Source organism: Rhinolophus ferrumequinum, chromosome 22 (assembly GCF_004115265.2).
Source record: "Rhinolophus ferrumequinum isolate MPI-CBG mRhiFer1 chromosome 22, mRhiFer1_v1.p, whole genome shotgun sequence".
In the NCBI taxonomy this organism is placed as follows: domain Eukaryota; kingdom Metazoa; phylum Chordata; class Mammalia; order Chiroptera; family Rhinolophidae; genus Rhinolophus; species Rhinolophus ferrumequinum.
Genome location: NC_046305.1, coordinates 3,979,238 through 4,005,445, shown reverse-complemented (window position 1 = coordinate 4,005,445; position 26,208 = coordinate 3,979,238). Strand labels below are relative to the sequence as shown.

Below are 26,208 nucleotides of genomic sequence, written 5' to 3'. Positions count from 1 at the left end.
AGCCATTATTTAACATGTGTCATCTAGTCCATTCATAGGCCAAATTTTCCTTTTCTTCCATTTTACTGTCCCCAGATAAAAATAAATAAATAAATAAATAAATAAATAAATAAATAAATAAATAAAGTTAACCTCTGTTGGTATTTTGCACCTACACTCCTGGAACAGTCTAACCATCTCCTTTACTGAACCACCATGTCTCTCTAGGAAGAGACACTTGATCTAAGGTGTCCACTCTCTGTCGTGGATGGTCGCCGGGTCCCTGGCTATGCTGGCTAACCAGATATGGTGTGACAACAGAGCAGAGAAGACTATATCAAACGAAGGGCTTTCTACATCATTTCCAGATGTAATTTTAATAAAAGAACCAACTCGTCTAAGCCTCCTGTGTGCCACCCTGAAAGGATACACAACAGAACAGTCAGAACTGAGTTCTTTTCCGTCTCAGCCAAACTCCTAAATCTTTATTACCAGGAAAGGAAACAGATTCATAGTGGGAGGGTCTCCCCAACCCTTCACTCTTAGCCTAAGGAGCAGAGACTCAGGCCTCCCTCTGCACGAAGGGGAGGGACACAGCTTTTGGACTATGCTTGATCTGGGTCCACACCCAGCTCCATCACTTCCTGGCTCTTTGACCTTGGGTAAACTACTTAACCTCTCTATGAAATGGAGATGAGAATGTTTATAAAGGCACTGGACTTGATACACATTATGAGTTAGTGTTCTCATATGGATACTGAGGCATTGAGAGGAGTTCAAAGACAGGTCCTGCTTAGTTATGCTTGAGAATTATTAGGTTCAATGAATTTAGCGGCTGACGGAGTTGGGTATCACTGCAAATAGATGTTAGGTACATGTTTCTATTTTGAGTCTTCCCCCATATTATTCCATTGTTTAAATACATTATTATGCTAATTTGAGTTAACTTCCTGTACACAGTGAATTGTTAATAAAGAGTTCTCTTTCTATTAGGAAAGGCTGATTTTCGCGAAAAGGCATGCTTTTCTGTGTTCTGTGTTAGGAAGGCTACTCTGCTTTCATTGCGTGGTCACATCCCTGACACGGTCACCTCACCACCTTTGGTGGCCACGGAATGACCGGCAGGGCACTGGACCCGAGCTGTTCACCAGGGCAGCCACTAGCCACACCTGGCTTTTACATTTCAAGTTGTTCCGCTCGGATACAACTGCAAAGTAACTCACTGAGCCACGCCAGGCACATTTCACGTGCCCAGCGGCCACCTGTGGCTAGGGACTGACTTGCTGGATGGCACTGACATAGGGCTTCTCCATCCATGTAAGAAGTTCTCTGGACAGCACGGTTCTAGAAGGAAAGAATGGCTTTGGGCATAGTCTCTTGCAAAACCATAAAAGAATGGCAAACGTCAACCCCTGGGTATAAGCCACACATATGTGACCATATACATGTAAATAGGACAATATGACCATATACATGTAAATTCCTCTTATAATGGCCACTCCCCAAAGTCTTTAAAAATAGTATTATATTGACTATATGGGGGGGGTGGTCCTTCCCGTTCAGAGAAGCAGGGCACTGAGCCAGCTGACCCCCAAACCGTCTAGCTTTCTGTGGCTTCACGGAGGGCAAGAACCATGTCACATCAATGTCTGAATTCTTGGTGTTGGATGTTAGAAGGTTCTCAATAAACGTTTAGTTGAAGAAAGCATGTCTTCATTGACAACTCATCTGGTTAGTTGTTCCAGACTCAAGCTGGCCCTGCCTTCTGCCTTATTTCTCTGTCAGGTTGGAGAGTATTTAGAGATCTCCATATTAATACTTAGAGATGCTGAAAAGAATTTCCCCACGCTCAAATAAAGCCAGAGATAAGTAGGGATGTTAAAAACGTACCAAGTTGAAACATAGCGACTGGATTTTTCTAATATTTCTAAGAAAGAAGTCGATAAAAGAATCAGAAAAGAAGTTTGTCAGAAAACATGGAATTCCTTCTTAGGAGGCGAAGAGGGGCCATCTTCAAAAATCAATGCTGATGTTCCCACAATTCAATTCAGCCGATATGATGGCTTCCTCTTCACTGAGGTCCAGAGGGGCCGTGACCCTTTCAGGAGCGCCCACAGAAACAAAGTGCCCTTCTGAGGTTGTGCTTGTTTTCTTTATAGAGCAGAAGGTGGGACCCACTTGGATCTGGAACTAGCCCGGCCCCTGTCCAAGGACAGCCCAGCCGCAGGGACAAATGTGGGCCCCACTGGTCAGGAAGCTGTAAGACAGCCATTCCAGTGAAAGTGGCATATTGCCATCTCACAGACGGGAATCCTTCTGAAACCATGGATTTCTTTTATTCATAGCTGAAGTATTTACTCTCCTCTTGTATTTTCCTGGGAATGGAAAAGCATCACGGTTTAGAAGTTGAAGGTGATACTAGAAGAGGCCTTAGGCATCATCTTCTCGGCCGTCCTTCCCAGAGTTGAGGAAACGTCCTGTGCAGGGAAAGTGACTTGTCCCGTCACACAGGCCGACGGTGGCAGAGGTGGAACACGTCCGCACACCCACGTGCCCACGAGCAACGTGATAAGTTTGGAGCGATCGCATCACGAGGTCTGAGATCAGCAAAGCTCTGTGGTGGTTTCTACAGAGAAGAGGAGCCTCCACAAAAGGACGCTTCTTCTGAAGACAAGACCACAGGGGGGCTGTTTGGCAGGGTGTGGGGGTGGGCGGTAGACTCTCAGACTACTGCTGCTGGTCTGGAATCCCTCCCTTCTGCCCTATGACTTCATTTCAGATTTCCTCCCACACTACAGAGTGGGCTGGCTCCCTTCCCCTCGCATTCCCAGAGCAGGAAGCCTGATCTCAGATAAGCACTGAATGAGACGGAACCTACATCCGAGTGGCACTGCCGCTTCTCAGGGTCAGGGGTCCCTCTACCTTGACCTGGATATAGTCTGACGTAGCCGCAAAGTCAAAACTACCGTCGATGACGTGGTTATTGAGTGAGTGGATGAATGAACGAATGCCTGAATCTATAACTCTGCTATTGAATGACTTGTTCTCATTCGCTTTCTGCACCTTTATGGCCCATTGCCTGGCAGGTGGGGAAAAATGCGGGATTGCATACGAAATCACAATACTGGGGTGTTTTCGTTCCTCCAGTGACAGTGGGTTCAAAGCAAATGCTTTTTCAGTCTCAAATGCTCAGGTGATATGGTCTGAAGCTTTACAAGCCTCATTGTGTGAGAAGCAAAAGGGGGCTGGCTCCGTGTCCCTTTGGCTCCATCCTAAAGGAAGTCCAGCCAGAAGCTTGTTGAAGGCAGAGGTCCATGGACTCGGTACCTGCTGCCTTCAAAGCCTTCCGACGCTGGCTCGCCACGCCCAGCCCTGCTGGGTCGCCTCCCTTCACCCCTCCGGCTGGGCTGTCCAGTGGTCCCTGACCGCAGCACGAGAAGGTCCCCAGAGGCACTAAGTGAGAACACACTTGGATATGTTCTCCTACCTTCAAAATTCAAACTCAGCTTGTAAAAGGGGAGAATTAAAACTTCACATAATTAAAGTGAGCTTTTAAAGATTTGCATGTACATTTTAATTATCACCCTCGCTTCCCAGGCCTGTAATTCTACATGTGGCACCATCTTATTAATATATACTTAAGTGGAAGGAGGTGTCTCGGAAGTAGTTAAGAAAATATTGCAATGATGGCACGTGGCCAAGTATTACCAAGTGACTCTGGTGACATCCAAATGCCTGAAATGTGCCCACTTAAACAGGACGTCACTTTTGTCCTAATGATTTATACTTTATTTTCTCAGCAAGTGTTCTTTTTTCACTTCATCTAACACGGGAGAAAACCAAAACCAAAACACACCTATGCTATGTTTGCAAAGATAAAAGCTTCATCTGTTTTTCCACTGCCACAAAACTAATGAGATTTTTCTCTCATAAAGTCACATGAATGGCACTTGGTCTTCAGAGAGAGATAACGACATTTCCATTGTCACTAAAACTCCGGGATAAGAAAAATCTTATAGGGGTTATCTATTTACACTAGAGATGGGCTGGAGTGAACGCACTCCCTTCACTCACATTTAAAAATAATTAAGAAAAAAATATATATATAAATAAATTGCTTCATCCCTAAAGAATAATGCTTTCTGCTACCAGAAAATCTCGGAAAAGTTCGTGCGACGCCAGCTCTTTCTCCACTGCTCGAGACGCAGGTGGAGGGAGAGGCAATGAGAGGCTGGAAGGCGAGGCAGAGAAGGACTCGAACACAAGAAGTTTCTGCGCAGGGGAGCCTGGTGTCCCTGAGCTGAGAGTAAGAACCAAAGGTCATGCTTGGAGGACTCCAGAGCAACTGAGCTGAAAGGGACCTTCGAGCTCGCTTATCTGGTAAAAGTTACGGGTGAATAGAGGTGAAGCGACCCGGCAGATACAGCCGCAGGAAGGATCCAAGTGCCCACGTTTCAGAAGGCCCCTCTTTCCACCAGTCTGTGTCCATGGAGGTTCTAGCCCCAGGCCTGGCAGAGACGGCAGTGAGCCCTGTCAGAAACCATACTATGCTGCTCCCCGGATGGTGTCCCACCAACAGGGTTTGGCAGGGGATTCTCTCAGGGGAGGAGGAGTTCAAGGCTTGAAGAGATAATTCTCTCAGCAATGTCGTCACTAGAATTTCAGGTATTGAAGGCTGGTTGGAATCTTACTCTCAGAGAATCTGCAGTGGCCCAAAAGTTTAGAAACTTTCCAAAAAAGAACACTTAAGAATTTCTGGAGTAAAAACACAGGATATTGGTGGATTAGTAAACATTTAAAATAAACATCGTTACTAGATGCTTCACAGCTGAGGGTAAGAGGTGGCCACTGGTCAGTAAGTACATTTTTTAATTTATTGTCTTCTCCAGCCTGATTTATTCATTCAACCCATGTGTTCTGAGCAATTCATAGATGCTGTTTAGAACCACACACACACTCAGGAGGGAGAGGCATGGAGACCGATGAGGCATGTCTGCGCACGTCCCCAGAGCACAAGGCAAGTGTGTGAGGGATAAAGTGCAGAGAAGAGGACAGGAGCCCCAGGAGAAGACGACGCAGCAGGGAGTGGACGTGGGAGAGTGTGCTTCTGAAAGCAGGCAGGAGGGCCAGTGGTGTGGGAATGACAGGCCACGTGTGCAGACGGCACCCATGAGCGGACGTAGGAGAGGGCATCACCAGGGATGGGGAGCTGGGGGCACTGACTGGCATCCGGAGGTCACCTGGACGACAGGCTGGGGTGGAAGGACAGGCAGATGGGGTCCGAGTGGGGGAGACATGGGGTCAGCCCCATGGCCTGAGCTTGCTTCGGTGGGCAGCATAGAGGTATTGATGACTTCTGAGCAAGCAAGGAAGGACACGATTCAGGGGTGCATGCCGGAGAAAGGAGGCGCTAACGGCAGGCAGCCATAGTAATTAGGAAAGAATCACAGCAGTCTAGCTAATGAACTATTTAGGATGGTGGTGGTGGGAACGGAAAGGACAGAATGGACGTGCTAGCGAAGGCATCATTCAGCATGTCTGATTGACGGAGAACTGGAATAATCCACCTCCATTACTTACTGCCACTCTAAACCTAGTAAGTGTCGCCGTTGTCATTGGAGAACACAAAGTACTTCAGAAGGTATAATTTAACACTTGCCGTGGCTAAGGAAGGGGTCCTTAGGCCTTGCGGAACTCCTTATCCATCTCAAAAGCATACCTTTCCATCAGAAGAGGAAAAAAGTGACAATTGTGTCCTAACCTATCCTCACTAGGAGCTACCTACTGTGAAAACTGCTCACACCAGAGGAGAAAAAGGTCAAATTAGAAAGTTACCACTTATCACATTTCATACTGCATTCACATGGAACGATTTATGCTTTGCAAGGCCTTTCCCACTTATTGTCGCATGTTCCCTAAAGCAGCCCTTGCAGTAATAAGGGTGGGTGCTCCTGGTCCCGTTTTGCACAACAGATTTGACACCCACCACTGGGCACACATACCGGGACCGGCCTCCCAATCCCCGGGACAGGGCTCTTCCCACGGCACCTTGTGACCCCATCACTACGTGGTCTTAGTCAAGGCCAAATGGTCTGAACTGTGTAGGACTTAAATAGATGCTGGTTGGGTAACATACGGGTGCTGTGAAAAGCCAGCCAAGGCAGCCGCTGAAGGCTGCCCAGAAAACGTCCTCCAGGGAATGAAACACAACCCAGAGCCCAGCTGGGAATTCCACTGCTGCCTTGGGTTTAGGAGTTGTTTATTTTTATTTCTTGGCTCGACCCTTTCATTCCTGTCCTCGTCTCTTCTAGTCTTCCTCCATCTCTCCCTCCCTTTCTTCTCCCGGCAGCCACAGCCCCACTCTGCACATACACATGTCTTATGTCTCATGCCACCATCTAAAAATCCATCTCGCTCTAACAAGCTCAGTCTCCGGCAGGTGGCATGATTTAAAATTAATACCAAAGGAACATATCATGTCACGATCAGCCTTTGATTCATTTACCCTGCATATTAAAGACCCAGAAATAAAATAAACACAGTTCACAGGGAAAAAAACAGTGCAAAATGAGAAACTCTTTCAAGTGGCATTTTCAAGCCCAGTTCTTGTGGTGGGCTTATGTAATCCGACGTAATTGTCTGCACATGTTTGGTTACACTATTTCAGAAATGATTCCCAGCTCGCCAGATGACGTCAGAGGGGTCCATGTTGATCCCCCGCCCCCACCCCGAGGCCGAGGGCTGGCTGCGCTCTTCTGCACTACCCGATTAGGAAAGAAAGATGCCAAAGAGCAGACCGGTCGGCTCCATTTCCTGCCCAGTCACACAGACTTTCTTCAGTTCCCTTTGTGAGCGTGCCCATATTCTCATCCCCACACTTACACAAAAGCAAAGCTCTTTCTGGAAAAATCTATCTTACATCTCAGAAAGACTCAGGAAATGCATAAATGCATCTGTGCTCGACCCCCTTGACCCTCCCACTTCCCCCCCACACACACAGCCACGTAATTCATCTGGAATCTATTTTTGAGGACATACTTCTCCATCATGGCATCTTGTATTTCTGTAGGCAGGTTTCCGGCAAGTCAGCCATTAATACGGGAATAACAACTCATATAAGCACAAGAACGAAGGGTCTCTGTGCTCTGGAAATCCTTTCTAGAAAAGGGACACAACTTTTCAGAGTATACGGAACAGGATCCACTCTGATCTCTGCTTCCCTCCCAGAGGGACTTGTTAAATATTACATCAACTCGGATGGGATTCTGCCTAAAGAAGGCAGAAAAGAAAGAATTCCTAATTGGAAGGGGCCTGAACGGTTACCACGACCGACACCCCCACCGGGGTGCTTGACCGCCACGTACAGCATAGCCCCTCCCTGTCCGACTGCCCCGGTGGTGGGGGATTCGTGACTTCCAGAGGCAGCCAATCCGTTCTCTGCACAACTCTGACTGTGAGAAAGGCCCATCAAATGTGGGAGAGAAATGTGTTTCTCTGAATCTTCTACTCAGGGACCTTATCCTACCCCCGTCAGGTGGACCATTCATGACGAATCCAGTCTCTCTCAGGGACGACAGTGTGTCTAAAACTAGTATAGACCACCCAACTCTTCTCTTCTCTAGGCTAAGGACCCCGAAGGCTTCCTACCATTCCCCAGCTGATGAAAAAGCTGGTACTCTCTCGATTCCTTCGAGGCAGCCATAGTCACATATGATTTGATCAATGCAGAGTGAAGGACTCATCACCTCCTTCACTGCAGACACTATACCTCAATTAATACAGACTAGGACGACATTAAGGCATCATGCCTATCTTTCCTTCCTTCCATCCCAAATTTGTTTTAATTGTAGCAACAACAACAACGAAATAAATGAATAATCATCGCCACCGACAATAGTTTTCTTCAATCGTGCTCAGCCCACAGTTCCCCCAGAGCCTCCCGTGACCTCGAAAAGCCCAGGAAATCACCCTAATGTAAAGAACGGCCTCCTTTTCCAGGCTGCCCTCTCGTCCCAGCTTGCTGTCACCACTGCTGAGACGGCAGACGATTGATCTGAGAAATCAAGTTGGATTGCTGTCCCAAACCTACACTCGGTTCTCCTTGGGTCTGTCTGATCGATTTCACTCTGTGTGACACAGCTTGTCGCTACGAATTTTCATGCTAGTCAGGGCCGCCAGCACACCCAAGAACCAGGAGAAGGTGGTCTGCACCCCTCCCATCCCTTCAATGTACCCAGCCTCTGTGCTCATTTTTTTTTTTCATTGTCCCTCAACAGATTGGAGAAAGGTGTTTTTTTAAGACCATAGACCTGGATGCAACGGATGGATGTTGGCTACTGGTTTTCCTCCCTGAGTTCCCAGGCCCAGCTTGTGGTGACATTTCCCAGCACTGTTGTACAAGGTGTCACCTGTTTAGCAGCTCCTCTCAGCTGAAGGCATGTGGCCGCAGGTGCCATACAAACACTGATTGTGTATGACAGCCCCAGACGCCAGCTGCCTGCATGAAGCCGCCCAATCACCACTCATTCTGTGGGTAGAATGCTGCCGACGGCATGACCGATACAGAAACAAGAAACGAGGTGACTAGAAAGCTGAGATAAGTCCTACTAAGTGGCATTTGGAGCCCTAGGGCTTTGAAATAATTGGTAGGGATGCAGCAGAACAAAGGGGGGCTGGTTTCTTACACTGATGCCCTGTGGACTGTACATCTGACTGGCTGCGAGTCCATCACTGTATCCTCCTGTCTGGCTGATAACATGGCGAAGGGTATCCACCTAAACAGATGAACAACAGAGAGGAGATTAGTCAGGGGACACAGGGCCACGAGGCACAGCAGCAGCACACACACACCGTTCAGCCGTGGCACATCAACGGCGTCACTTTGGAGACAGTCTTCCTGGGAGGGGCCCGGGAGGAGGAGGCTGGGCCTCCTGCATGAGCCAAACCCAGTGTTGTGTCTGAGTTCCGGAAGTAACACCGTGAATAGGTAACACACAGCCGGGGCTCCCACCACTGAAATCAGTCAACGATGCTACACAAGGTGGTAGCGTTTGGGGTGGTAGACGGGGGTGGAGGGCAGGGAGTGAAGGCGTTTTCCCTTCCCTACAGACCATCCTACATAGCGCTCCTTTGCTGGGGATCCCCAAAAAGTCAAGGTTCTGTATAGAGGGGACTCGGCCAGCCACCTCACAGAGACAGCAGGATTGTCTGAGGACTGAGACGGTGGCCAGTGGTTTGGTCAGCTGGCCAAAGTCTGACCAGATCTTCTCAAACTTGTGTGGAGGCAGTTTCCTGAGCAGGGAAGCTGGCCAGTTGGTCTATTTCAGGCATGGAAGGCTTCCAGTTCCACATGCAGAGTGGGAAACTGGACCGCGTGGCTCAGAAATCCCCCAGTAATGCTGGCCCAGCACTCTCCCTTCCCCTCTGCCGTCGGGCTCCACGCTGAGGTCGTAGGATGGCTTCCTGAGGAGCAGGGAAGGTGAGCTGCTCGTGGAGGAGCAGTGAGTGTGCACGACTTGGTTTTGCTTCCCAACGTGAACTCAGACTCATCACCAGAACCCCAGCCCTTGACCTTCAGGAAACCAAGAAGGGGTGCTCAGTCAACCTGGCCGGGTGTTTGGCAAGTTCAGTGGACACGAGGTGCTCCGGCCTTTGCTACTCATAATTACCTCCGTGTTGGGCAAACACTGAGTGTGGGAAACCCACGGCAGGAGGGACACCTGCAAAGCGAGACGATGAAAGCACTCAACACTTCCTCCCTTTCCCTTCCGTGCACAAAGAATGCGCTGCTTCCACGTGCCTGACAAGGCTTGGTCACCTCACCCTCCGCTTCCTGCTCCTCTCCCTCCTCCCTAGCATGACTGACAAGCCAGAGCCAAATGCATTCACAAAGTGTGGACGAGATTCCCCACGGCAATGGGTGTCTTTGTTGCAGATTGGTTTAGTTGATGGTAAGGTTTTGTTTCTACACTTCCCTCTCTCCCTGTCTCTCTGCCTCTCTGTCTCTCTGTCTCTGTCTGTCTGTCTCTCTCTCTCTCTGGGCAGAAGCGGGAAGAGCCAATACGACTGAGGCTCTTGGGCCCAATGCATTCACCTGGCGGCACATTGGCTGGGTCCCTACCTGTGATTGCACGTTGGCTCCAACCTGGGCCCCTTGGTAAGAATCCCCATTGAGTGACTGCACGCTCATGAACAAATCTCCAGAGTTTGACATGTTAAAAGAACTGGAAGAACCTGGAAAGGAAAGAGTGAGGCACCTGAATCACAGAAAGGAAAAGGCTCCACCCCCGCAACTAACAGCCAAAAGGAAGAATGACATGCAAAGCAACCCCCGCAAATAAAAACCAAAATTAAAACAACGTCGACAGAGTCTGGTTAGTAGCATGAAGGACAGAACAAGCAAAACAGGCTGCACATCGCGCATGTTACGTGAAGCCACAGCCTAGGCCAGTCGCCTGTCTCCTCTGAGCACCGTCACGCAGAGAAGGGGAACGTTTATTCTTCTCCACTTCGCCTACTTGAAGTGGAGACAGACTCCAGGCTGAAGGTCTCCCTTTCCTGCCTCTGAAAGCCTAGGATTGGCCCGGGGAGCACAGCTGGAGAACATGGGCTGCTCAGTGATACGTCTGCCACCACCATGGAGCCGTGACCTGCTCAGCGGGATGCTAAACACGCTGTTGCCAGACCCACCTCCTGTCACCCAGGGAGAGGGCTGCCCGAGGGCAATGCCCCTTTGGGGCTGGCCCTGGGATACAAGTCCACTGACACGGACGATTTCCAGAAAAAAGGTCAAGTTCCTCGCTGGGTGGCAAACGGCACCAGAGAGCCTCCAGGATGGCCAGAATCCTGGAGAGTGAGCCGCCCTTCCCTGCTGCCTGCCATTATGGAGGGAGACGAAACAGAATAATGGGCCAGAAATACTCAGGCATGCATGAAATGCTAACGCTAAAGCTAATAATAATAAGTGGGCTCAAGAAGAGCAGTTAACCACCTGCTTTCACCTCCCAGAGATGGAACCTGCTCGCAGAGAGTTAGCCCTTAGGTCCATCCTGGCACCACCCAGGTGCCCCTGGTTTCACTGGGGGAATCTCGCCCACCCTCCACCTACACCAAGGGTGTGGAAAAGCTGAAGATTATTCTGAAGTCATCGTGCAGCTCAGCGCATGAGGAGAGAAAGCTCAACGTGCAAGATTGGGTTAAAACATGACGTTAGCCTGGAAAAGGAGAGACCTCAGGGACCCAGGTCAGTTCCACTCTGCTGTTTCCAACTCTGAAGTGCTCAAACTGCCCTCTTGCCCTCCTGTGCGGAGACAGCATCGCCCAGCCATGATTCATGCCTCAGCTCGGACACTTGCTTTGCTCCCGGGACGGGGTCTGGGCTCTCCTGGAGAGCCGTCCTGCCTCATGGAAGAGCTGCTGCTAAGCAGGACGGAAGGCTTGTCTTTTTTCCATAGACGGTCACCTTCCCTAGTGACGCATCTAAACTCTGCCTCTGCTCTGTGCTTCACTACTGTACACTCCCACTTCCAAGGCAAGAGCCACTGCAAGGAAGCAAAGGCTGTACTTGAGGACAGTTCACTTGGGGACGACCTCAAGGGAACAAACGGTTCTGTTCTTCTGTTCTTTGAGAGGTTCATGCATACGCAAGGAAGCACCAGCCATTGTGCTACGCCCACTGACCGTCCCCTCTCACCCCCTTCTCGTGAGAATGCTTTCATGGGGGTGGGGACGACCGGGCACACCGGAGGAATTGTGACGTCTTCCTAGCTCTGCAAACACCCTTCCTCGTCGGCATACATTTCTGTGTAGCTCATCCAGAAGGAATTAGAAAAGCTGGGTCTTAGGCCAAGTTCTGAGAGGTCAGTCCTCCCAAAGTGGGGTTGAAGCAGAGTGTGGCACAGTCACAGTGGCATGGTGACACACCGTCCCCAGGCCTCTGTGCCCTAGTCACGTCCCTCTCAAATCTTGCTTTTAATCACAGAAATATAACCTAAATTATAAAAACCTTTTTGTCACGAGTGTTACAACATACGCTCCCATTTAAATGTCCTCAGAACCAAAGAGTCAGCTCCCAGAAACCAGGTTATAATTGTTTATGTGGTATCGGAGTTTTTGCTCTCCCCAGAGTGTTCAGTTAGAAGCCCAGGTGTTCTACTTCTCTCCCTGTCAAATACCCTGGAATAAATACACACTCTAGGTGCTTGGTTGATGCTTTCTTGGGAACGAGCACACACCCTGAGAGCTGGGAGAGGCTGCCAACGGCTACCCTGACGCTGGGTAATGCGGTGTCCCCAGAACACAGAGACCTGGAATGTGCGTTTACAAGATTTACACGGCCATCAACACAGATGATTTAAAAAATCTATGTGCATAGATACATTATAAATATGCCTGCCGCCCAATGTGCAGAGATAAATATGCACGTCTCAATGGGCTTCCTGTACCGACGTGTCTGACTCAGACCACCAACTGCAGGAATGTCCCCACGCTCCTGACTTTGTGGTCTCGGCATTTCAGTGTCTCCAGACGTGTGTACAGCACGACCAGGGCTTCTGACTCTGATTCGTATCCAGGGGCAGTGACTGCGCTGAGGGAGGATACCAGCTGCCCACAAAAGAGCAGACGGAAGTTCGCCCAGAAATCTAACAATGAGGGGAAGGCACCTCAAGGTGGAAAGAACTTATCATGGGGGTGGTGACCTGGGAAGGACGTAACCCAGACAGTAATAATCGGCCTCGCCAGTCGTGCTGTGGGATTCTCACAGAACTAAAACAGAATCCCCTGGCTTGCAGGCAAACTCAGCTGGGATCCTTACCTGTGGGTGGCCGTAAAATAACCAGCAATTACTACTGTGTTTCCCCGAAAATAAGACCTAGCCAGACCATCAGCTCTAATGCATCTTTTGGAGCAAAAGTTAATAGAAGACCCAGGATTATATTATATTATATGAGACCCAGTCTTATAGTAAAATAAGACCGGTATTATATTATATTATATTATATTATATTATATTATATTATATATTATATTATATTATATTATATTATATTATATTATATTATTATATTATGTTATATTAAAGACCCGGTATTATATTATAGTAAAATAAGATTGGGTCTTCTATTAATTTTTGCTCCAGAAGACGCATTAGAGCTGATGGTCCGGCTAGGTCTTATTTTCAGGGAAACATGGTAGAACCATGCTTTGAGGTGTGCTTGCTACATAAAAAGTTCGGAATTTGGTGTGGAAAGGGAGGCAACGGGCTTGCACTAGCTGCCATCCAGACATTCAGGGCAGGTACAGCAGCAACCTGCACTCAACTAGAAAAAGAGGAAAGAATGGGTCACCTATGGGTTCTAGCGCATGCGCTCAGGCAACCATGATGATGTATGTGACGACCTGTTCACATCCATTTTCATGAGACAAACTTCCCGAAGACTGTATAGCTGAAGAAATTTCAGGAGGCTTCAATTTGTGCAGGGAGAAAAAACCAATTAACTTCATAATCCAAAAAATAGGCTACGAATGACAAAGTTTTCACTTAGGGCATGGATTCTTGTCCCTGGCACTACTGACATTTTGGCTAGATAACTCTTGCTTGTGGGGCGATGTCATATGGATTGCACAACGGTCAGCCACGTCTCTGGCGTCTAGCCACTCGTTGCCATAGCACCTACCACCCCAAATTGTGACAACCCAAAACGCCTGCCGACATTGCAGAATGTCCCCTGGGGGGTAAGCTCCCCAGAGGAGCACCAATGACTAGAACAAGAATGGACTTACTTTTTCTTCCTAAGGGACTTGACGTGTTTAAAGTATTCGCTCATTATTTCTCAGCGTTTTTATGAAGCAGGTGTATGGAAGCACTGCCGAAGGTTTGCAGCTTAGAAATAAAAACTGGACCGATTAGGTGGCGGCGGGATCGCAGTGGACCCCACACCACTCAGAGGCTCAGAAGAGAGTGCCTCTGCTGGATGTCAAGCTGGATTCTGTCTCATGCTTGCCTCTCTAGAGGCTACGATTCTTCCCCGCCCCCAAATTGAAAGTCATTATTACTTTCTGTTCATGGAGAAGTGAAACAGGGAAGCATTGTCTGGTTCAATGTGAAATGCCTTTGGTGGGTGTGCAGGTCGGGGTTCTAGAATTCCAACTCCAGGCTGTGTTTTTATTTTCCACTTAGACATCGAAGGGAGAGAAACACAGCAGAGAACAGCAGTGGGAGACATCCTTTCACGAAGTCACAAAGGTTCCTGGGGGTTTCCTAGACGTGTCAGTCAGCCAACCTGGATGTGTGACCTCCTCTCATCAGTGCGAACTACACAGAAACTCTTCTAGGAAGCAGGTGTCCAGGGTTATAATATGACGATCTTCCACCAACCCAGAAAACCACCAACCTCCGCAATATGAATATACACAAGGGTCAGGCTTTTCCGGCTCACTAAACAATGCCGGGGCAGAACTTCCATGGTAGAAACTGCCCATGTCGTGACATGAGTATGCAGCTAAGCAAAATAATTAAAATCTGGGGGTGCTGACACCCAGGAAGCACAGGGCTGCTTAGCCAATCAAAGATCCTGATAAGAAACTAACGGTGATACTATGTCACAGCAACCTTCTGTGACACACAGCCAACTTCTGTGACACACAGCCAATTGCATTCTTCTTGGACATTAAAATATTCTCCAACCTTCCCAACAGGTCCCATTTTTCTGAGATCTTAATTCTTGATTTTATAATCTCACCCCAAATAGGAAATTGAGACTATATCCCTCAGGGTCACACCAGAAGAATTGTGGACCCAGGGTTATAACTTTTGCTTTCATTGCTCTCCGGTTTTGCTTTGTTTTTCAAAACTGAATTTGCTTATCTTCCTTCTAGGTTTCCTCTCTGCTCCATCCATTTTGCTGAACCCCACTGGTTAAAACACAGTGTTTGCCAAATACCTCTAATTCTCCCAGGTCCAGTTCTGAGTGATTTTTATGAATTATGCTTAAAGAAATCGGGGACCTGGCATATATCAACAAACAGGAATATTTAGAAGTGGCCTAAATAAAGGTACTGAAGTACTGCTCTCCACACAGAAGCCTCTAGAGGGAAGAATATTTACTTGCAAAGGATCGTCCTTGGAGTATAAATGAATATTTGTATTTGGTAAAGCTTCTGGAAACAAAAACCCAAAAAAACCCAGAAAACCCTGCGCTGACATTTAGGACATAAAACGTTCCCAGCTTCCAGAACTCTAGACTTCAAACTCAGCTACAATGTATTTTCATGTATTAACCTTTCATTTAAAACTCGCTGCCTATATTCACGATCATTTATCCTTTCAAATTATCGAACAGCTAACACGATATTAGAAACCCTCTACGTGAGAAGTGTGCACGTTTTATACTTCTCCCTTTGTCTGTGCAGTGATGTGAGTCGCGTTAAGAGCAACAGGAAATACAGCAGGGCCCATTTGTCAGTTTTCCTGATAAAACGTTTATCCGCTACAGCTCCACGCCACGGACCATATATAACAGGGGTTTCTTTTGTCTCCATGTAGAGAAAGCCCTACAGAGCGGATCCTCTGAGTATTGTTTCCGACACCGTAATCACAACTGGAAGGCTTCGCTCACATTTTCCGTAATGATTTACTTGGGGCTCAACGTCGTCATGTGAAGCTGAAGTCACCAGAAAAATTCCTTCGAAAACGGTGATCACAGACTGACATTCCAAGAGCCCTGACATAATTCTTAAGTGCAGATAGGGGGTTCGCATGCTTGCTTTTCTCCTTCTAAGTGCTTTCGGAAAGAAGAAAAAGTTACGGATGCAGTAACGCAGGGAGTCCTCAGGGCCTGTCGAAGGACTCGTCATAAATCACGCGAAGCCATCTGCGATGCAGACACATGAGGGACAGAAAGAAGTCATTTGATATCTGTTCTGCATTATGATAACCTTTGCGGGAGAGTTGCGTGTGTTTTTGCAAATGTTGACAAAACTGTACTTCTTCCAAAGAGACGAGGGAAAATATCTGCCTCGCAGTGCGATTCAACTGGTGTTGCTGGGACTGAAGTGTTTAATGATGGATCAGCTGGGGGTCAAGGAAACTCTGGTTCTTGAACCTGTTAGCCCCAGTGCCTTGTCAGTCACACCACGATGGGCAAAGAAGGAAACACACACACACACACACACACACACAGAGACAACCCGCAGACGGCACATATGCGCTTCATAATTCCCCAACCTGGCGTGCTGGGAAAAATAAAAGCGGGCTGACCACTGCATTGTCTTCCCACAGCCATGTTTAAAAGCCTCTCTCAATGGGCCTCTCTCAATTCTCCAGCGCCACGGCCTGGAGAACCGCAGCGTAACGATGAGTACTTGTACATCTAGAAGCTCCCGGGAGACGTGAGCATGGAGTCTTAGGTATGTCCAACAACCCCCACCACTACAATGAAAACTGATTTTAGTGAACAAACAAGCTTTGGGGTCAAAGCCACCACATACCCCCAACCATGGTGGAAATTCAATTTTTTAAATCACATTATGATCTAACATAGTTAAATGTGTGACCCTTTAAAATTAGAGGCACCCATTCTCATAGACGTGCACCCCACCCCCCCAGCCCAAAACAATTGCATCTGCTCATCGTGGGGAAAAATGTCAGCAACTGAGATCAAACTTATTTAATGAGAAGTATTTCTGGTTTTTCCCTTTAAAAAAAGTACCAGCATGTCCTCATAGCATGCAAACACTAAAGTTATATTTTATGCACTACTGACTATGTTGTTTTCACAAGTGAAAAATTCAGAACTATCGATAGAAGGCACACCCCAAAGTATTTTTTGTTAGCCTAAACTCGGAAATTAGTGATACAATGCAAAAAACCAATAGCATAGCACATGACTGATATTATAACATAAAAACTGGAATCTGAATAATCTGAATTAATGACTGGCAATTTCCTTTGTAGTTTACATAAAGAAAACCCACAAAATAAAACCGTCAAGAATAACAGATATAAACAATGTATAGAAATAATCCCAGTCTGGCTTTGCAGAACAAAACATTCTCGGGAGACACTTGCTAGGAGAATGCATATTCACGCATAGAATGCACGCTAGTAGGTGACTCAGACATTATGTGATGGGAACAGCAAAACAGACAAGGGTGTTCAAGGGATATGAAACACATTAAATGCTTGGGCCCCGGGGACCACGCCTAAGTATTAGTTCGAGCTTCCTCACTGGCATCTCTGAAAGGAGAATTCAGAGGTCTTCCCATCCAAAGCAACCACGGTACCTTCACTATACATATCAGTGCACACGTGCAGGCCAGCCCGTCTCATAAACAGTATCACAGCCTGCTTTTTGGAAATGAAAGGAAAAACCCACAGGGCCGTCAACAACCCAGAGGAGAGTCAAATACATAAACCTATCGATCAGAAACCTAACGCATGAAAGGAAAAACCCCGATGCAGGGAAGACAAGTGTAAAAATGGAGCACACTCCCCCCAAATCAAAGGAAAAACTAACCAGCTGAGTTGGGAGTTGAGGGCGAGTTAGCTTGGCTTCCATGGGCTGACACATTGGTAGCGGTGACGGCCGTTTTGGCCGCATAAATATTGGCTTCCTCTTGGAATTTACCTATGTTCTTCTTGTACCGGATTCGCTTATTTCCAAACCAGTTTGATACCTAGAGCGGTTGAAGAGAAGACGAGAGAGTTAACGTTTCATCCTTCACAAACAGCGCAGCAGAAAAGGGCTAATGAGGGGGCTGAACAGCTGGGGGGGGTCTCATCCACGCCTGATTTTCCAGAATTCACATGGGCAGAGGTCTGAAGTGAGAGCTTCCAGAGGAGCAACGGTAGAACCAGACATCCTCTCGCTCAGTGGAACACAGTTCAGCAAAACCTCACGCGACACAAACTTCCCAATGGACGATTTCTCATTGAAACCAGGACCCTTCCAGTGTACGGCAAGCGTTTTGAACTCGCTTACCTCTTAAGTATATGACTCCAAAAAAACAGGCATTTGAAAAACTAAGTGTAGTTTTTGCAAGAATTTTCTTTGTCTTATCACAGCTAACGCTGACTCTGGGCGACAAAAATACATGGACCTTTAAACATCCATATAAGGTAATATCAACACATGGGTGTTTTCATCGATGGAATATGTTCAAATGTTTAGGGGTTAAACACTTTCATATGGACTAGATTCTTGGCTGCACGGTACTACAGGGCTTCAGCATCCACATACTTCCATCCGCGAGATTTCCTAGTGTGGGCAAAGCCTGCTGTTAGCGACATGAGGAAAAACGGAAGCACACCGCTGACTATCCCTCTGAATTCCAGGCTTGCCATGGTAAGTAAAATAAACCTAATTTACTTTCGTTTGTTAATCTAGTTCCTTCATGAGGCTCACAGCAGCTGTCCTGGCTTGATTCTGATCCCCAGTTCCCTTTACATCAAGACCTGTGCCAGACAAGAGGAGACATAGTGACATTCAAGTGTTACTCCCCTAATTCTGCCTGGAGAAGGAAAGTTTTATGCCACATAATCCAGATGTGATTTCACACTAAAATGCTGTGGTTTTTCTGTAATTACAAAACAAACCATGACTTTGGTGAGGGAAGGGGAGGTTGACAACTCAGGCACCACAGCCCACATATAATTTTTATGTACCTTGAAAATGGCAGACCAAGAAAATTCTTGCAAAACTACCCTTATTTTTAAATACGTTAGCCGAATGGAACAATCTTATGAGCTAACCCTCACAGTCCTGTGCAGTGAATACTACAGTGGAAATGCCACGTTTTTGTTGTAAAACGCAAACCATGCCATTGCAATATTCGTAACTGAGAGAGAAAATTCTGCAAGCAAATGCTTCACTAATTATTGTGCATGCTGGTGCCGACAAGAAAATAAGAGTTCAACCAGAAGACAAAGGGCCTGTGGGTCCGTTCAAGACCACTGCGCATCTAATTTTACCCCCAAACTCATGTTTTTCTTGATATAACTTTTCACTATTCATGTGCATCAATCATAATTGTGGTTGCCTTTTGACTTCTAAGTGGAACAGAGAGAGGAAAAGAGGCAGAGAGATTTTTCTGAGAGAACTTCAGATTTTTCTGAAGAAAGGGGGCAAAGATGAAGGTAGTTTGGGGGCACTTTGGAGGCAGAGAGAAAATGCCTGAGGGCTAATTAAATCAGCAACGGGAGAGGACGACTGAGAAGGAAGAGGGTGGAGGAGGTCCTGTGGGGACGCCGCCCATCTAAATGAGAAGCGCAGAACTGAGAGGGGAGACCCCCGGTCAGTTCAGCACTTCCTGTGTCGTCCACCTGATGGCGTCACAAGCCAGGACAACGCACAGAACTTGTGTTCTTGTTCATGAACTCTGTCCAATCCCATGAACCCCAAGGGTCTGCTGTGTGCGAGGCAACAGGGCACGCCGATGACACAGTCTGAGATAGGTACAATCACATTTTGAACATGTTAAGTTTGAAGAGCCCGGGGGCAGGGCTACGGCAAAGTCTAGGGGACAGTAAGAGCTTGTTCAAACAGGTTCCCAGCCTCCTGTGTCCCCCTCCCCCAGACACCGTGATTCAGGACTGGGGCGCACCTACGAGTCCACACACCTAACAAGCTGGTGCTGTCCTCCCAGCAGCACTGGTGTGATGGAGGCAACGAGAGGAGGGCCCACAGGGGGATTTCACGTGGACGTTGGTGCACGAGCGTAACTTGGTTTTGGATCATGTGAGGACTCAAGAAGAAGTAAATTTTAAAAGAATCTGTGACTTTAACAAAATGAGTAAGAGCCATAGGTTGGGGCATGAAGAGATGAGGGCTAAAAAAAGACTATTTTAGGGCAGGCAGAGACAGTAGATCCTCTAAGAAGACTGAGTAGGACAGGCCCAGAGGAAGGCGGCAACTACAGAAAGAACAGTACCAGGGAAGCCCAGGTATAAGAATTTCAAGATGGATGGGTGATGAAAGAAAGAAAGAGACAGAGACAGAGACAGAGAAAGGAAGGGCGAAGGGAGGGAAGGAAGGAGAGAGGAAGGGACAGACAGATGAAGGGTGGAAGGAAAAAAGGGAGGCAGACAGTTCAGAGGGCATCCCCTCGTTTGGGAACTAGATGGAGATGAAATCATGTGGTCCAAAGAACCATGACTGCTGCTAGATGGGGAAACTAAGGCCCAAAAAGAAAGCGTGAGTGCCCTGAAATCTCACAGCTGACTCGTGGCGTAAGCACGCTCCCAGCCAAGTGCCCTTTCCATGACATCATACCGTATTGTCTCCCGTGAGACCTGCTTGGCAATGGTGGGAGTGGTGGGATGGGGAAGGAAGACTGGCATGGCCTTGGGGTGGGCGGAGGAAAGGAAAAGGTGGCCCGGTATGTAAATAGTCGTTTTCCTGGACAAACTATTTGCACCTAGAGTTTCCACAATGAAGGAAGTGCAGGTTGCTGGGACAGGCCCGGACTGCATCTTCTACCAACGTACAATACAGACTCTCTCCTGAAGAACTCATTCTACCGTGTTTCCCCGAAAATAAGACCAGGTCTTCTATTAATTTTTGCTCCAAAAGACGCACTAGGGCTCATGTCCAAGGGATGTCCTCCTGAGAAATCATGCTAGGGGTTATTTTCCGGGTAGGTCTGATTTTCGGGGAAACGCGGTATCTTCAGGAGGGACCTGGAATTCCGAATCCCAGAATGTGAGTTCAGGTAGCACGGAAGAGTGCATGTCTGACACTCACTGCCCGAGTCAGTGGCGTGGCCCACACCTGGAGCCACTCCTCCAACACGCAGCAAACATCAGAAACACATCGAGTCTCTTTTCTCATGGACACAGGGTTTAGATTTGGAGAAGACTCTTCAGATACGCAGACAAAACTGGGCCACCTGAGTTTGTCCTGACGGTCAGCTTTTCCAGGACTGTCGAGATTGCAGATAACCTCTGGCTGGGCCACAGCTGCTAAGGAAGGGCTGCGTTGCAAAGGAGTTTGTCCTTTCTACCTCATCTTTCTGGAAGAGTGTTTCTAAGGCTGCTGCAAACCCACCCAGAGCTTGTTGGGGAGACCCGCAATCTCTCCAACAATACCCTCTTGGAGTCTGGACTCTGACTAGGGCTGATTCTCCTTGGCTAAACGCAGGGTGTTGGGCTCGGCACCCTGCAGGGACACATAGAAGCCAGGCTTCGATTGCAGCAAGTGCAGACGCTCAGCTCGTACAAAACAGCACCTACGTCGCTGGTGTAAAGGTTACATGAAATTTCTCACTAGAGTAGGTCTCCCGTACTCCCCCCTTTTACAGAAATATCAGTATATTTGGTTCTCTTGCATGTGATACAATCCTGAGAAACACTTTCTGTGAGCGATTTCAGAACTCTCCCTCCTGGTCTCAGCTGGAGACCGGTGGTAGTATTCGGGGCTCAGTCTAAGAAGTGTGGACGGACCATCTGGGGAGACAAAGTGCACGCATATATACCATCGCCCACTGTTCTACTTCGTATCCGTGCTGAAGACTCAGCTCTATACAGTTTTTATATCACACATCTTTCTGCGTCAATAGGCACCTGCTATGTGTATTACTCTTCGGGGGGAGGGAGCACTCGGTGACATTTTGGGCAACCATGCCAACGCCATCGCAGTGACACGTTAAAATTCCTACACTCCATCGGGGAGCAGGAGCGCATCAAGAGAAGGCATTTGAGTCCCTTTCATTTACAAGTTCCATCCCATTGACTTGGAAAGTTCCTGGGCTGGGCAAACCAACAGGGAGCTAAGAAACTGAGCGTGTTTGAGGAAACATGAGAAATGCGGGTAGCTTCCCGAACGCCGGTGAGAACCCTCCCCACTGAAAGCAGCGGGCCTCAGGGCGAGGAGCCTGCCTGGGGTGTGCACGACGTTGCAGTCCCGCTTCTGCTGGCCCTGGTCCAGCTGTCCTGGTACTTACCTGGAAGCTGTCCCATCTGCACACATCACATGCTTATTTGCCACCTTAGGGCTCTAGCTGGTGGAACCCATGAGGCAGCAAACCTCCAGTCCCTGCCAGGTGGCTCCACCCCACCGGCCGCAGGCTGACCTTGGGGCCCTCACCTGGGACACGGTGATGCCACATTTCTTGGCTAACTCCTCTTTGGCTTCCTCACTGGGGTAAGGGTTGCTGAGATGGGAATAGAAATATTCATTCAGGATTTCTGTCGCTTGCTTGTTGAAATTCCGTCTCTTCCGCCTGCACGAGAAAGGAAACAAACACGACAACAAAGTCAGGTTCACACCAAATATACATCAAAAGGGAGAGAAGAGGACCCACTTCTGGTGGGAGATATCCTTTTTTTAAGCAAAAAGTAGATCAGAGGAGATTTGAGCAAAGGGACTGGATGCCAAAACCATCACCAAAAGCATTTGTTAAATACTGAGCTGTGCACGGAAGGGTCGCGAGCATTCATACATCATGAGCACGAAGTTTCAAAACTCAAGCCCCCTTGAATCCTAGATCAACTGGATGTCAGCCGGGTGAGCTGAGGTGTGTGTCTGAGTCTCGGCCTCTCCAGCTAAAAGGGAAGAGGGTCACAGGGACCTCGGGGGCGAGAGGAAGGGAGAAGCAAGGCGACCTGGGGCAAGCCCCCAGCACGCACCTGTGCACACACCACGCTAGGTAGGACATTCCCTGGACAGACTGGGGACGGGGCTTCCTACTGCCAGGTGCCAGGCCTTGGGCTTCAACCCTCAGAGCAATCAATACAAGTGACTCACTTTTCACAACTAGTGAGGTAGGAATGGTCACTCCCACTTCTCAACGGAAGAACCCAGTCCCGCGGTAACGCTGCTGGTCTGTTATGGAGCCAAGACACGGACTCAGGCCTGCCTGAGGCAAAGCCAGCCTCCTCCTGTACACACTGCCTCCTGGCAACCACGCCTAGGGCCTCGGTAGCCCTGAGTCAAACAGAAATTGCCGTTTCCTCTGTATTCTCTCCCCATGTGCGTACACGCACCATGTTTAAAAGGCATCTGGGAAGAGGGTCTGGGACGGGCTGAAATGACCCCTGACTGTTGACCTCCCTCCAAAGGAGACAAGCGACGTTTCCTAAGTGAGAACAGCTGCTGAAGGGCAAACCAGCAGCCCGCAGACACCTCCAATACACAGGTAGCTGGAAGGAAGGCCGCTCTTTGAATAAAGGCAATTTTCTGCCTTTAAAAAAAGTGCTAATTGAACTAATGCGAAGTGAGAACCCTTTACTGCCTTGTGCTGGAGAAAGGCAGTGGAGAGTGGGGAGTTGTGTGGGGACCCAGCTCAGGAGATGCCGGCTGCCCCCACCCCCTCAGGTGGGTCCTCCTTTAAATCAGCTCTATTAGCACGTTTCTCTTTCTTGCTTTTATCCAAAGCTGTTCCTTGTGGGAAAGACGTCCAGACATCCTTGGTTATGCCAGGGTCCAGAATTTCCCAATTTAGCCAACAGAAAGCACTGATCACCTTGCTAGACAGGAAATTCAGCTAATAGTGTGTTTTCCGGGTCCCACTTGGATTAATTAACACAATGAAGTGCCTGATTTTACCGAGGAACACCATCTGTCCACAGGTGTGAACCACATCTGTCCAGATCATACCAAGACCAAGTCACTCTCCCAAATCACGCTGAGTTTCTGGGTCACCCAGCATCAGAAATTGGGCAGACTGGGTTTAAAGCCCAACTAAAAAGTCGGCGTGTGTTAAAAGCTCTTGCAGGAGGAGAGACGGGGAGACAGCCAGTGGCTGAGGCAGTCGGCAGCCTCGGCTGCGCATAATCTCTGGCTTCTTCTTTGCCTAAAGATAGTTGTTTGGGGCCTGGGGCCCCGGACCCCGAAAGCTCCCCTAATCGGGAGGGCGCACTCTAGGTGGTTTGCATTGGCACCACAGTGTATTTGTGGGGACTCTTCCAGCTGAGCGCAAAGGCAGCCTGCGGCAGAGGGGGTGGTGAGGGGTGCCGACCGCCGCCCTGGCTCTCTCGTCCTCTTCCTTCTGCTGCGCAGTGGCCCCTGAGTTGGCTCATGGCCCCTGACGGCCCTGCTGACACCTCTTTCTGAGGCGGTCTCAGTCTAGGGCCTGTGAAATCCCGGGACCAGGATTTTTCAGTTTCAAGAAACCTTGTGAAAACAGCACGCTTCTGAAGATAACGCTATTCGTGCTCAGGCGCCTGGTTGCTTTGCTTTGGCTTGAAGTGTTACCGGCTCGGTGAGCTAACATTTGAGATTTCACGCCGATCAAAAGCATGGAGCGCCAACGATTTAGGTTGTGAATTTAAGAAATGTGGAAGTTGGTTACTGGATAAATGTCGCATTTTAGGGAAGAAACCTTTGGAATCAGAGTGACGGGGGCCGGGCAGCGTGGTTACCACGGACGGACACGGCTAACTCCCAAACGTGCTGTCCCCGCCCTCAGCCTCTCCTCGGGACACCGCCCAAGGCACAGCCCGGGCTCCGTCCACAAACTGTCTCCCTAACTCGTCCCACCTTTCACTCAAAGCAGCTCCGTTTTTTTTGTGACCCACATTATAGAATGGCGTCACCACAGAGATGGTTCATCGCATTTGCTAATTCATTCGTTCATTCATTCCAACATCTGAGCCCCTAGCACGGGCACGAAGCTAGGAGTCATACCCCGCTCCTCCTGCTGCCTCTGCTTCAGCAGACGAAGCAAGTCCTGCCAGTTCTATTCTTCCAAAGCCGTCCCTTTTGTCCCATCCTTACTGTCACTGCTATTTTTGAAATGGGTTTAGAAAGCCACTGTCTGTCCTCTAACGGTCTGGCGAGTGCTGTCCAACTGCACTTTCTGCAGTGAGGCAAACGCTCTGGATCTCTGCTGCCAGCACACAAGCCACTGGCCACGAGTGGCTACTGGGCAGTGGGAATGTGGCTGGTATAACTGGAGAGCGAAATTTAAAATGCTATTTATTTTTGTTTTACTTTAATTAAGTAAAATTTAAAGGCATATAGCCACATACTAGACAGTGTCCAGAGCAGGGTTCTTCCTCTGCGATCGTCCCTCTGGAGCCAACTTGAGCACAGAGGCCACGGCTGGTGGGAGTGAAAGGAACCGAGCACAACGCCCGCCCAGTTCTGAGTCCTTTAGGGTCTGACCTTTAGGGACTCAGAAGAACTCGTGCTGGGAGGAATCCTGTGGACACCAGCCCTGCTCCCCCCTTCTCCCCGACTTCTTCCTTGGACAGAATGTAGTCTGGGCCCAACTTTTCCTTTTTTTAGTATCTGCCAACATAAATACCAACTCCAGCATTTTAACGAGGGCAGTTTCCATGGGGATGGCAGCGGCTGCACACAGGGAGGGGCCCAGACAGAGGCCACCAGGCCCTTGCACCTCATGCCATGTGGCACCGCCTGCTTTAAAGAAGTCCGGCTGGCAGCAGGCCAGGGTGAGGGAGACGCACAGGGGTTCCTACTTCACCCCTCGCCAGCTGGGGAAAGCTACCTTCATTTTCTCTTTCTCTTGATGGACTCTGGGGTTCGACTGGCCCAGAGACATACTGCTAGGCGCATTCTCATTTCAGGTCCCATGTGACCCAAACGGACTGGATAAAAGGGGGTTTAGGAGATGCCAGCAGGTTTGAAAGAGGTCTGTGGACTCTACAGACACAATTGTGAACAGAGAGAAAAACACTGGCACAAGTGACGTAAGACGGCTGAAAAATACATGATTCCAGGCGTGAAAACATTCCATAAGAGAAGCCAATCTTTGATTAAAAGGGACACAACTACGATCACGAAATGGTACATTACCCCAACACAACTGAGGTTTTAATAATAAAAATCGTAGGTTGGGGTTATTTTCAGAAATTGAAATAATGAAGGATGAAATCTGCCTTTGTGGCAGGTGGCTAATTTAAGATGAACTCTGGATCACAAAGGAAATCCACACACTGAATGATATCTGCTAGATCAATTATTCTTCTAATAAGTATCAAAATAGTCTTCTAGCGCAGAAAAGGCACCCTCTTACAGGCTGGATAACGGAAGCCAAAGAAATCAATGGGATTTGCATAAATCCTTTGGTCTACAGAGTCCGGGGGCCAAGAAGTGGTGGCTTGTCCTCTGGTCTCCGTTTCTGCCTTCAGGGACCTTTCTATCCATGGCTTCCAGAGCACTCCCTGAACTCACGGCAAAGTCATGAGCAGCCGTGCCAGACAGCAAACATCAAACCCTGAGTGAAGGTTTGGCCCCATCGGCCCAGCACCTTGCCCCTCTGTGCCCC

At 48.5% G+C, this 26,208-nt stretch overlaps 1 protein-coding gene across 6 annotated transcripts in view; it reads right to left on the bottom strand.

The window, feature by feature from the left end:
* Positions 1–26,208, bottom strand: part of PBX1 (PBX homeobox 1) — a 246,690-nt gene that overhangs the window by 15,674 nt on the left and 204,808 nt on the right. For 4 of the 6 annotated variants that reach the window (XM_033092291.1, XM_033092290.1, XM_033092292.1 and 1 more), the window contains 4 exons: positions 22,062–22,197; positions 17,496–17,655; positions 10,100–10,212; positions 8,664–8,753 (listed from right to left, as the gene is read on the bottom strand). In XM_033092291.1, the coding sequence (XP_032948182.1) occupies positions 8,664–8,753; positions 10,100–10,212; positions 17,496–17,655; positions 22,062–22,197 (499 nt within the window). The remainder of the gene's footprint in view (positions 1–8,663; positions 8,754–10,099; positions 10,213–17,495; positions 17,656–22,061; positions 22,198–26,208) is intronic. The other 2 variants (XM_033092294.1, XM_033092295.1) reach the window with 1 other exon arrangement.